Source organism: Schistosoma haematobium, chromosome 2 (assembly GCF_000699445.3).
Source record: "Schistosoma haematobium chromosome 2, whole genome shotgun sequence".
NCBI classification, from domain to species: domain Eukaryota; kingdom Metazoa; phylum Platyhelminthes; class Trematoda; order Strigeidida; family Schistosomatidae; genus Schistosoma; species Schistosoma haematobium.
The window spans coordinates 22056889-22071411 of NC_067197.1; the positions used below are offsets into that span (position 1 = coordinate 22056889).

At 31.1% G+C, this 14523-nt stretch overlaps 1 protein-coding gene across 4 annotated transcripts in view; it reads left to right on the top strand.

Annotated features, from left to right (window-relative positions):
* ATXN3_1 (Ataxin-3) overlaps nucleotides 1-14523 on the top strand; it is an 80240-nt gene that overhangs the window by 24008 nt on the left and 41709 nt on the right. For 3 of the 4 annotated variants that reach the window (XM_012938182.3, XM_051214624.1, XM_051214625.1), the window contains exons 3-4: nucleotides 5619-5837; nucleotides 11881-12516. In XM_012938182.3, coding sequence (XP_012793636.2) covers nucleotides 5619-5837; nucleotides 11881-12516 — 855 coding nt within the window. Of the gene's footprint in view, nucleotides 1-5618; nucleotides 5838-11880; nucleotides 12517-14523 lie in introns of those variants that run through there. The other variant, XM_051214626.1, reaches the window with a different exon arrangement.

Sequence of the window (14523 nt, forward strand, 5' to 3'; positions counted from 1 at the left end):
CGGTACTGGGTTCGAGTCCTGGAATGAACATCAACTCTGTGATGCAGGTACATCCGGCTGACGAGCCCTAAATAGGACGAAACGCGCGTTCTGCATTTCATTGCTAGCCACTATGCACCTTTACACATCTGTTTTAGAATAATTTTTCTTGAAAAAGAATATGCCATTTTGTAGTGAATTAACACTCGACTGAGTAAAATGCACAGTCACATAATGGTTTAGTAAAATGTGAAAATCACACATCAAATACATCATTTGCATATCATCTTTGAATTGTCTTTTGCAAGTTACATTGTTTTTGTTTTTTTCATAACTGTTGTCATCTTGACCGTTTTCAGTGTCCTTCTCTCTCTCCATTTCATTTCAATCTTCTGAAACATTCTGCTCGTAGACAATCCACTTCCAACTAGTGTTACATACAACTTATATCTGCAAACATAAATAGCATATACTACAATTTATCTATGTATTGCTTCTACACTATTACTCGTGTAATTAACCTCATGATTATAATTATTACATATACATGAGTAACCTTTTGAGATAAATTCACAGAACAACTATAGTTCAATTGATACCACAACTATTTTTTCCTGCTTTATAAATAAACTTTACATTTGATCATATTCGATATCATTAATTAAAATGAATTACAGAAACGAGGTAATTCATAAACATCAGTCTATTATCCCTATCTTTCAATGTAACACTTACTGTGTTTAAAAGGAAAACTGAACATACATTGATAATATCAGAATTGACATTTAAAATTATGAAATTATTATACTTTGAATAATTGAGGAAACAAACAGTAAAACTAAAGGCATGAGTTAAATTTAACTTTTTTGTATGTAAAACGAAGACGATCTATGTGGTTCATTAATGAAGATTGCAGATAATATGTATGGTTTATGTTTAATTTAGCCGAGTTCTTTTTTGTTCTTTTTTACAATATTTAGGTTATATTAAACAAGAAAAGTTAATTAGTGTTAGGAAATGCTCTAAACATTTTCATGACTAGTTTTATGCTTATTGATCAAATGTTATGAAATTATGTTTGAATGTTTAAGGAAGTGTCTTTAAATAAGAAAAAAGTATTTTAGAAATTGAAAACATTATAAAAGTAAAAGGTAGTTTGGTTAGCAAAGATAAGACTAAGTTGATTTCAGTATTTATTTGACAAAATGCATTTACTTAACATAGACTGAAGTTAGGCATCAATAGGAATCTAATTGAGTGACATAATGTAAATCTATATATTTATGCTACAGTGGAATATATTATATTATAGTCACTTCAGCTTAGAGCACATATTTAATCTATTAAACCGGTTGCCTTGTTCGTTCTACTAGTTTTATTTTATTTTACTATAATTGATGTGCATTGATGTACAGTACAAAGTATGGGTATTGTATCATTTAAAAGTGAGTAAGAGTATTTTCAGGTATTAAAAAGAATTATATAATTGATCAAAATATAATCGAAAACAGTCTCGTCAATATTCTAAGAACTTTATTATTATCGTCTTTTAAGACAAAAGTAAAATGTGAGGTTGAACAAATCAGGTTTAATTTGTTGGAGATCCTAGTGTTCATAAATATTTGGTCTATATTCCCTTAGAGACAATTTATCTAACCTTATATATACCTTTAAAAGCCTCTTCTAGAAGACTGTGATTATTATTTCAAAATTTATTTTTCATCTTATTGGACTCTATTTTAAAAATTCATATCAGGTAACTCTCAGAAATGAGCTTATCAAACTAATATTCGTTCGAAATTTTATGTAATTATAGCATTGACCATCGATCTATGGGTTACAAATTTATGTTTGAATGTTAGAGGTGTTATACACATATTCATGCCTAATTCACTGAAGTAAGAGATAAACTTGTTATCAAATATTTAGAAATCGTATTAGAACAACTACACTTGTGCTCTGAATCAATAAAACCTTTTTGAGCATCCAAGCAGAAGCATAGAAACTGCTTTATTTTCATCATTACTTCAATATTAAGGAATAACTAATGCTCATAATTAATGACTTTAACAAATTCAATTTCTGTCGATTTGAAGTATTTCAATTATATTAAGTACTTTAAATAACAGTAACATCCATACTTTTTTAGAAATTTTATCGAGTAAATTCAATGCTTCTTAAAGTCTACTCTTTGACTGTACTTTGTCTCCATGATGTCACGATAGTTAAAATGTAATAACGATACTATGTTTTATATTATTACTAGTTGTACATGTATATTTTCGCTAGTTAAGTAAATACATACATATATTAAAGCTTGCGTCATGAGCCAATCACAAAATGGCATAATGAGAAGGTCAATCGATGGTAACCAGAAGTACCCTAAAGGACAAGTGCATTTCATTGGCTAAGAAATGGTTAATTTCTTAAAGATAGAGTGATATGTATATATATATATGAATGAGTATTTGTGCATTTTATTCCGTTGCCAAGTACATTTACCCACTCACTCTTTTGTTCTTGCTCACGTAGTCAGTTGGAGGGGGATGATTAGTGCGTTGTACACCGTGTATCAGTATTAGAATTTGGGCACTGCCTGTCGCAACAAAAGTATAGAACAAATGCCCAATAACGACGTATTTTTCGTAAAAAAGGAAAATAATTTAATCATTTTTTTATTTAACTAAAATTGTAAAAAAAATTTTAATAAAAATGATGATCGTAAATTTTGGTTGAAATCAACTTCTAAAATAAATGTGATACACTGATTAAGGATGATGATGATGATGATCAAAGATAATACATATAAGTAATAACTATTGTATGACAAGCATCTGTTTAAATCTTATCAAAAATGGCTAGTCTATAATTCACATTATTGTTTTGTTTTTAAGATTACTGGTTATTATTTTACAAATAAGATAAACATTTTGCGTAATACTTGTTTTCGTTGTTCTTATCATTTGTCATTATAATAATAACAACAAAATATATCATGTAATCACCAAATTGTTGTTTGTGCAAAGCAAGTTATATACATGAAACATAAGATTTTAATTAAAAGAAGGTATTATCTTCATAAAAATTGGATTTTTTATTTCTAAAGCTTTGTATCTTTCATTTGGTAATTTTCAAGACTACAATTAATCTGTCTATTTTTGACATATATAGATTCCCAATCAATTGCTTCTTTATTGCCATATGGTTATAGGTTTTTAGTAAAATTGAATAGTGACTAACATTTTGTCTAATTCAGGACTAACCAACTGGATCCAATTGCATTCCAGTCTTTATGTTCTTATCGTGACTCAAACTTAGTAGCGTTTATTTCAGATAATAACGTTCTATCTACTAAGCTACTGATTCCAGGTAAACATCAGCTTATCGAATAATATGATATTCAGATGATGATTACCTGAAATTTGAGTGATCTCATTGTTATTATTCGTGATTGAATTTAGATCACTTATTGCTGATGTATCTTCTTCATTTAAAGAATACTTTGAAATAGTCATTGTCATAAATTAATACTCGTTTTCTTTAATTATCATACAGTTTTATATGAACAAGAAATGTTCAATTGAATTTATGAGCCTGAATGCTTATCTTTCTAAATAAAGGAAGACTAAGATTTTGGAAATTAAATGAATCTATTTAATTTCGAGATCTCTCATAAATTTCAAACAGCTTTATGTTCCAGTTAGTAATATTATTGAAAAAAGACATTGTTACCTGAAAACTATTTATGTCTTCAATGCTTTTGAAACTAGTTTTATATTATAGGTTACTTATACATTTATTCTCATTTAGTGTTTCCGAAACTGACTTCAGTGTAGATTTTATGTAGTAAATTTCATGAAAACAACGCTAATAAAAGATAATACAATAAACTGTATGATATCGGACATTCTTATATTTCACTTACAAAAATGTCTAGACATATTTATGTTATGTCCTGATTATATCACGTGATACAACCACCAGTTAGAGACATCAATTTATACGACCACATTAACGACGCATAAATCTATATGAGCAGCCATGAGTTATTTTTGGTTCACCTAGATAATAACTAATCAATTAACGCATCAAGTTTAGTCCAGAACGTTAATACTAGCCTCCGCGATACAAATCATATATTGTAGACAAGATCAATCCAAAAAGAGTCTGTGATTGTGAGAGACTGTTACTAATAAATTGGGAATATCTTATGAATAGTAAATCGTAAAGTAATAGTCATTAGTTTAAATGGAAGCTTATAATAAGGGTAATATACATATAATATAGTCAATTGATGGTTATACACTGAGATTGCACGTATAATATTAGTTCATAAATAATTCCCAGCGGTTATTATTCCCTTATTCTCCATCCGGATATAACAATTTGACATTAGTTATTATTCGTCAATTAGTTAGTATAAACATACCACGTCTACTGAAGATCAACGGCAGTTCGGATGGCTCTCAGTAGTTATATCATCAACTATGGTACGAAGATACATGAATTTAAAACTAACAAGAAATATTAGTTTTTAAAAAAATTGTAAATACACTTTGCTAGTGAGTTGAAACCAGTACAATTTAGTTTTAAAACTGGCTATATAAAACATTTTCGTGAGATATAATGAAAAATTCCCAATTTCCGAAGTAAACCATTTTCAGAAATAAATACTTGTTGAAAACATTGAAACATGAACTACTAGTGGATACGTTATTTATATATTTTCTATTGGAAATGTTAAATCTTTGTTATTAGTTATGATGAATTCAATTGATGATTTCGATCAGTATTAGGATAAAAGTGACTCTTCAAGACTTTTAATAAGAATAGTAGTAGCTGACTATAGATTTTAAGATGATATTATCTTTCTAAATGAAGTAGATTTCTATAATGAAATTTGTTTAGTAAGTAGCAAATTTAAAGAAAAAAATTATTTCAGCCATTTTAATGACAGTACAAGAATTAAAGCAAAGGTAATATTTAACTCATTACTTCATTTTTAGGTAGTTATTGGGCAGTCCTTAAGTATATTGGTGTAACAGAGAGACGCCTCATCTTGTCAGTGTTATTACTAGAAAACTGGGTAGGTGGAACGAAGGATCGATTGACGGCTGTTGAAAATTCTTTATTTCAAACCGATGGCATATATCAACTACAGATCAAAAAGGCGTGTGAACCTACTTTATGTCACCAGCTTCCATAGAATGGTATCTATTTAAGGTGCTCCTTGACATTTGGCTCATACGTCTAAGTAAAAGGCTGTGCAAGTGGTCATTTAAGGAATGCCCTAGCTCACAAATTTTTTTTAAGCATATCTTTTTTTTAGAGCCCAGTTTAACCTAGTTTGACGTGAATGAAATGAAATTAAATTAGTAAATTTGGAACTGTCTTAACAAGCAATTTTCAATGTAAAGCAATTTTTCCCAATAAATTGTTGGTGCAGTCAGTACGTTAAAAATATAAAATATAAACTTGCCTTTTGATTGACTTCAAATGACTCAGTCACATTTTGTTGATCGGCTGAACAGGAATAGTTTTCAAGGCGAAATGCTTTCATTGGTATTGAATACATACAAAAATAGAGTTATTATTTTTATTAGACTACGTATTGCGTTTTTATATATTTTTTAATTTAGGCGATTACTGGAACCGTTCCACATGAATCAAATTTTCTCTCCGATCATTTCAATATTCGATGTAATAGTGAAACAAGAAATCCAATAATATCTACTCCAAATAAAGTGTTAGATCCTCCAAATAGTTCTTCAGCTGCAAATAGATCCAGAGGTATAGCAGCACGGTTGAAATTTCGTAATTCACGTAGATCAAAGAGTGCTCATGACAGAATTCCTGAAGTAAGTTCAGTGTTACTGATTATTAAATTTATATTCATTTGTCCTTTTAGTTTATCTGCTACGCAGAAAATATTTTGTTATCTATATATGGTTGTGGACATTGATAAGTTTTAACCAAGATCACGGACCGACCAATATTAGACCACTATTAAAAACATATAAACACTGTAGGGAAACAGAACAAGAAGAAAGCATCAAGTCAAGAATGAAGGGTTATTCTTGAGTGTTATGTGAAACAACCAAATAAAGAGCTTCCAATGGATAGAATTAATGACAAAATCACCAGGGAAGTTGTCATCGACTGCAGTAATGAGTTCATTTGAAATGCCCTAATACATGATATTATAAGACCAACGGAGAGAGGATGGAAATAAACATTTTTTCAAGATCTCGAAATATTAAAATAGTCGCCAGACTCATCAAGTGGAAATGTGAATAACCAGAAATAATAAACGGAGTCTATGTGCATTAAGAACGAACAATGCTTCATGACTGGAATTACCGTTGTAGTGAATCCCTCAATGAGATGAGCATGAATTCTGAGCTCGACTGGCTTCTAACTAGCTGCGATTGCTCAATTAAAAGTATTGATCAAACCAATCAATAATTTCAAACCAAAAGTATTTCCCGTCTTATGTGTTGCTAATTTTGGTATGCACCTTCCTCCTCTAAGTATTGTCCCCAACCGCTTTCAATAATCCCCACGGTAGAAAAATTAGCCTTTTCTTTTAAGATAATTTTAAAGCAAGAAAAAGCCGACAATTCCAAAGGAGTATGGTAATATTTCAACACAGAAGTAGTAATTTAGCAGGAACACTGAAGTGAACAATACAAAACGTAATATGAAATTACAACAGGATACAAGTTAACTTATTCTACCTCACTTTGAAATTTGTAACTAAATAAACAGAACATAATATATGGTCATACGCCAGTTTTAGGCGATTATAATGAACAATCATAGATAACCGAGAATCGTCTTCGGTGTCTTTTATTTCACACATAGATTTTGTTAAGACTCTGGTATCATTTTATTCATCAACATTTTATTTCCACATTTCCATTCATAAATCAGCAATTCCGTAAAGTATGTATTCTGTTGTTACTGTTATATGTGAGGTATTCATATTTTTTTCACGACTTTTGACTGATTTCTCCTGATGAGAAAATATATGAAGAGTTCCACAATCTAATTTATGTTACTACAAAAAATTCTCTAACCAAATTTTTTTGATTAATTAATTAAACTAAATATCAAATTTATTTAGATCTTAGTATAGTAGATAACTTTAGAGTTATGCTAACATTTGATTTACTAATGTTGGACATTATGTGAATAATTAAAATTATGTGTAATGATAATATTTATTTAAGTTCATTCCTGTCACCTATTCTGAATGGATAAAACACCACCCAACTAATTATGAAAATAAGAATGTGATCGAGCAAACAATGGTCCTTTTTTGTGACGATTTCATTTTCAAAACTGTACAATCGAACACACATTTTTTACAAAACTTGTTTATGATATTTACTGGTCAAGAGTAGTGAAATATGTTGAGTAGTTAATGGTACGTAAAAACGGTTACTCTTTTCAAAAGGTTTAGACGAAAATAAGTTGAATAATGTTAAGAAAAAATGGATAGTAGGTAGCAGTGGAATTCAGGACGCGCGTCCCGTCCTATTTGAGACTCATCATCCCATAGTTGATGTGACCAGTTGCAGTCCTAAACAACGATGGAAAGATACAATCAGGTGGCTATCAGGGCTCATTAGCTAATTGGATAATGCTATGGGTTCGAGTCCCGGGGTGAACATCAATTCCGCAACGCAGGTACATCCAGCTGACGGGTCCCAAATAAAACGAAACGCTCATCCTGGATTCCGCTGTTCACCAATATCCATTTTTTCTTAAAAAGCTAGTGACTTAGGGCAACATTGATTCGATCCACACAAGATGCATACATCCCAACAGGAAAGTGATCAACTGAAGTCCTAAATAACGGGAAGATACAAGCAAACATCACCTAGTGAATTCATAAGCTAAGTATGTTTCTAAAACTAGGTAGATAATAAGTATTCTGACACTAGGCGGTATAACGTAACAAGATAAATTTTCAAAAAAGGAAAAAACAATCGGGCAGAGCATAGTGATAAGAGAAATTCTGTTTACATTAAGAATTTAAAAAAAATATTAATAGAGTACAAATAAATATTACTACTAAGATATTAAATAAGTAAAGAAAAACTTAAAGTTTAGGTTCGCATAGAAATAACTAGTTGAACGATTTTGTTTTGCACATAAATTGAATTTCTCGAGTTGAAATTCGAGACCTTCAGCATTACAGAGGAGAAGAAGAAACGTATTATTTATTTCTTTTCTCAGTTTAGTCAACAAAAGTTATCTGTATTTATTTTATTATGATCATATGGATAATGATAAGAGATTCTATTGACTCCCATCATATATCACAGACTGAAATCATGAGTCAATTAAAGCTAGACCACCATGAAAAACCTGGAAGCACTGGACGGCCGTTTCGTGCGGGATCGTGGATGCGCACTGCTGAGGAGTCCCATACTAGGACGAAACGACCGTTCAGTGCTTCCAGGTTTTCCATGGTGGTTTATCTCCAGTTGACTAATGATTTCAATCTGTGAAATTTCTAAAATCTCCACAAACCCCTTCTGATAATTCCATCATATATGTTAAGAAGATCTGCAAGATTTTTTATACCTCTTCATAGAGTTTTATATTACTTATTAATTTGATAGTATTATTTTCAATAAAGCAGTTTCTTAAAATACCTAAGCCTTGATATAAAAATTTATTTAGTTTAATTTTATTAGACGTTATCAATTAATAAGTTACATAATGTAATCCTACCCTACCTACTTTCATCCAAACAGTCAGATTTCATCATTAGCTTAGATGTTTAATGTTGTAACTTGATACCATACACACAGAACATCATTTTGTCAGTGCATTATCGAAAATCATGGTAATTTGAAACCACTCCTGATATGAATGAATATTCATGTGTAATACATAAAAAATACAAGCCATCTTCTCCATGATGACCACATAGAACAACGTAAATAAAATGCGTCATAAACGTTTAGTTTTATTTTTACCAAACCGATGAATAACAAAAAGTTCAATTTGTCTTATTAAGTCAACCAATCTTTACCTACATATACTTCTCACTTAAATGTATCAAACCGGAACATTATAGTAGTCTTTCCGGTAACAGGATAGATTTCCTAAATGTTGGAACTTTTTATTATGTTAATAAAATAGTTATTTACAAGTCAACTAACTGTTAAAACACAATACATATTTGAACATATAAACTAGTTTAGTGTAAAACACTCATTAGTCAACAATAAGGAATGTCGAATACTTTGAAAATGTCTATCATTTATTATTACACAATTGATCTTAAAATGTTATCATAGTTCTTATCGTCTCCTTTCTTCAAACATTATCTAAATAATTTTTGTATTTTTCTTGACAGATTTGGAGGGAGATTTAAATATTGTTTCCCTCTTTGAAAGCAAACAATATTTTTTTCTTCAGTTTGTTATTGTAAACAATACTGTAATTAATTCACAAGAATTCATTCATATTATTTAGACACGATATATAAATCATAGTAAAGACTGATTACCCTATAGTTTAAGCTTAAACGTAAAATAACCAATTGAGAAAATCTCTCAGAAAGATCATCTTCGGTAGAAAAACACCTTTCAAACAATTTGTACACTATACCACTTTCCACCTAAATTATCATCTTTAAGTTACTCTATTTCTTTATTATAAGCAGCTTCATTATTGTTTGATGACTAAGGGTGATCGAAAAGAGATTTCGTATTTAGATTTCTTGCTAGCTGGAACATGTTAGGATGATGCATTAGCGGTTTAGAAAGAAATAAATCTTTTAATTTAACTAGTACTCATTGTACCAAAGTTCCATATTCATGAATAATACTGTTGACTTTCTTGAACATAATAATATTTATCCTACACCTAGCTTGAATATATAAGTCGAGTATGTTTAGATAATTAATTTGTAACATACAGTCCTGCGAAATGTCTTATCAGTTTGGGAAAGAAAGTTTTACATATTTTTATGAATCTAATAAGCCCAATTTAAAATTTGGATATTACTTACTTACTTTTGTCTGTTACTCCTCATGGAGGAGCAAACACCGTTCTCCAGCATTCTCTATGGAACTCTGCCCTGGACTATCCTCTCCACTTGTTTCTAGTTACTATACATCCTTTTGATGTCTGCTTTACATTTTCAGTGCAAAGTGTTCTTTGATCTTCCTCTTTTTCTTTTATCCCTCCAGGATTTTAAGTTAACGATTGTATTATTACAAAGTTTGGTGATTTCAATACGTACGTTCTGACCACCTCCAACATTTTTACCTAATTTCCTCTTTAGAGTTTTAGGAAAAGACGCTGGAGATGAATGGGATATATATATATAGGATATATTATATAGCGACTTAAAATTCTATTGTTTTGTAAATATATAAATAAAAAGCAAACTGCCTCATAATTTCTTTCCATTTTAACTCTATGTTTTATTAAATAATCTGAATTCCGATTGCCTCATCTATTTCAATATATCCCCTAGGTATTTTGTCAATCTATCTGATTAATTAGGTTATGTAAGAGTATGTGATTCATAACAGCAGCTGGATATAGACTAGTTACAAGTTAGTAAGATCAAATTACAATTAAGAAGCAGATGTTCAAATTGTAGTAAATAAACAAAACCGAACCGTCTAGACAAGTGTTTATTTAATGTTTTTCTTTAAAATAAAATTTAACTGGCAGAAACAGACCATAATTTCAATAAGACTTTTAGTCGTTTCTCTAAAATACTTTACTTTTAAGAAAAAAAGATCTAATCCATCTGTCGTTGTGCTTTAAAAACGATATGTCAATATACATATTTCTTCTACGCAGTTATTAGTCACATTTTCAGGACTTGAAATTATATCGTAGTGTGGTATGTCCTAGGAATTTCTACCAGATGAATTATATAATTGAACAGACCAAGATCAACAAAGCTTGCCGAATAAAATAAATTTATTCTATTTCATAGTTTCTCGTCAGTTGTATACAATCTAAAATTACAATTATTAGTATAAATTTAATTATTAACAAACGTTTAACACATTTTAGTTTGTGAAGCTTACGGCTAAAAAGGAGTAAATCGTTTACAAGTGTAATTGCCAGACATCTTTTGGTTAGTGGACATGAAATGAATATAGGTGATGCATTCAAAATAATCAATAGACAAAAGTATACCAATCTTCGATTTTTCCAACTTGACCTATGTATACAGAAGGAAAGTTCTTTTTATACATTATGCAACGGTTCTATGAAATTGCTGGTCACACCACTCTTTATATTTACTAGATCTAACTTGAAATAAATTGCCGTATTTATCTATGTATTAATAGACTATCTCATTCAACTTCATAAATCAGTGCGTTACAAACTTTATATGATTGAATTTTCCTTTGAATGAAACTGTTTATTTACGTCAAGTTTAAATATTTGTCAGCACTTACTCTACGTCTTCTTAAATGTCACCAAAATTTATTAATTGTGAATTACAATTGACTGACGATGTGTTCCGTTACCAATAATCTCAAAAATTACATTTCAAATCGAACATTTTTGATTACTAAAATTTATAAACCCATGGTTTCTACTTATTTAGCGTTAGTTAATTGAAATTAATGCTTATGAATTAAGGCTCTATCGAAGCAATATGCACAGTACGCACATATGCCAATAAGAGACTAATCAATTGCAGTCTTAAACATCAATGCGAAGATTCAAACAAACACTACGAAGTGAATTTAAAGTAACAATTGTTTTAATCTGTAGTTATGTTAATAATATGATCTTCAAGCTAACATTAACCAACCAATATCACTATTTGAACATTCATTTAACATGTCGCTCATTCTTTTTTCATCCAACTAAATTTATTTCATTGATATGGTTTTTTTTCAGTCTCCTCAAAGATCATTTCACGTGAGAAACAAAACTGATTTATCACCTACTAGAAATTCGCTTACAGATAATCTAATAGATGATAATTCAGAATCAAAAAAATCATGGAAATGGTGGCGCTTAAATAAAGATACTGAATTATTTAATAATGTACGTCGACGACAATCAATAGGACTGATTGCAGAACAATATTTACGATATTTTACAAATGACAAAAATGGACATTCACGTGGTGGTAGTCTACCACCGACTGATAATAACAACAATAATAATATTTCTAAAAATGAAGAAAAAATACCATCAGAAAATCAAAAAATCAATGTTAGAAAATCACTCCAACAAGAAGATATTTTAAACATCCTAAATAATCATCATCAAAGCAATGGTGAATGTAGTCATGTTAAAACAGATCCAGCAACTCCTGATGGTCATCTGACTTTTTATCATAAATCTTTTCGTCAGGATCAAATGAAGCAACAACAACAACAACAGCGACCTCAATATCAATTAAACGGAAATTTCGCTCATCATGAGTCATGCATTCTAATGCCAAGATATGTACCTGCAAATGACTTGCAACGAATAAATTGTAGTCATCAAAGAATTCGTCATTTTAGTGGACATCAGATAAATGAAGTAAGTAAATATCATAAAAAGATTCATGCTGCATGTATATTACCTGTAATCATGGTGTATTTTCTTGAGAGAAACTCTTCAAAGAATTACGTTGTCAGGTCACTACGTCTGTTTAAAATAAATATTTACATAAGTTAAGACTATAATTCTTTCTTTTACCGGTAAATAAAACAAGTAGATACATGTTTAAGTAATTCCTTTCTAATTAGTGTAAAACAGAATGGGAATTTCTGGAGATTGTTGCAATTTTAATACTTAAATTCGTGAAGCGATCTGAGGTAGACCAGCACTAAACGGCTGTGAAGTCCGATCCGTGTCGAATGTGAAAAAGTAATCTACCTTAGACAATGGATGAAGGGTTGCGTAAGATCATAGATCAATCGGAATTAGATATGAACACTGTTGGATGCCAACTCAGTGGTTGAGAGACCGAAAGTCTTGGTTTCAAGTCTTTCTTGACGGATCGTGGATACATACTGCTGAGAAGTCCCACATTAGGATGAAACGGCCGTTCAGTGCCTCCACGTTCTCAATGGTGGTCTAGCTTATATGAACTCATGGATTCAACCATCATAAAACAATTTATTTCATTTCTCCCTGGTTCAAGGTGTCAGGGTTTACTATATAAACAGATATTACTTATCAACATTATGAAATCTTAATTCTTTTAAAGTCCATTATAGTACCTTAATAAATATGATTAGGTAATCTATTTATGGAATGTACATTCATAATTGTTATATACAGTTTGAATTATAAAATCACACTAAGTTGAGAATGTCATCATAATATACCAGCAAATTAGGATGTATTTAAACAAGTGATAGGTACTGAATCACGTTAACACAATTGAGTTAAACTTAAAGTTAATAATGAGATCATGAACAGACTGATGTTAGATCACCGTTGGAAACCTGGAAGCACTGGACAGCTATGTCGTCCTATTTTGGGACTCCTTTCAGGTTTCCAACGGTTATCTAACACGAATTGCTTCATGATCTCAATCAAAAACTTAATAATTTCCACAACCCTATACTGTTAATAGTAATATTTATACTGTTTATTGGCTTACAAATAGTTAACATGAGTCATTGTATTTTTTTGGGCATAATAACGTAATGTAAGGATGTTTTTTCCACTGAAAATCATCGTTATGCAAATGACTAATGAGTTGTACGTACTTACAGAAAATACGATACTTGCTTCGATTAACAGTCAAACAATTCACATTATTGTTATTATTATTATTATTTACTACGTCATTTATTCACTCTCTTTTAATCCCACTTTATGTGTCCTTATTTTTCGACTTATACAGCAGCTCACCTATGGTGGAAACTCAGTTCTATCTAAGCGTTCTCTAGTCACTGACTGATTGAAAATTGAACGCTACCACCAAGTACGAATGCTGCAGCAGTTTATTTGAAACCACGTGCACCATTCAAACTGGTTGTATTCAACGTTCGCACACTTACACAGGTCGGAAAACAGATAGCTACTGTTGGCGTATATGTGTACAAGACTGCCGCTCCTTTTGAAGTACCTAACTGGACTCTGATCATGCCCTGGTCTGCGCCAGTCTTACCTTACTTTTCAGTGGCCAACGAAGCGACTGCCATCGATGTCAGCAAGTTGGTTGCAACTAAGTATCGAACGGAGGTGGCTTCTAGGCTATCTACCATTCCACCGAAAAGTATAGATGAGCATTGGTTGCAATCGCATGACGCCATGAAAATGGCGGGTACAGTCAGTTGTCGGTTTGCGAAACGTCCCGTTTATAAGCACTGGGTTTCTTCAGGAGCCTTATAATCCATTGAATCCCGTTGGTCTACTCCGGGTGACCGTGAGTTTGACCACAAACGAAGGATGTTACGTAAGGAAATTGGGCAAAGCTTGCGTAAGGACCGAGAAGCCTGGTGGTCGGAGCGTGCTAATGAGCTGAAAGCAGCAGCTGCATCTGGTAATTACCGGAAGCTCTTCCAACTCATCCGAGCCACTGGCAGCAAG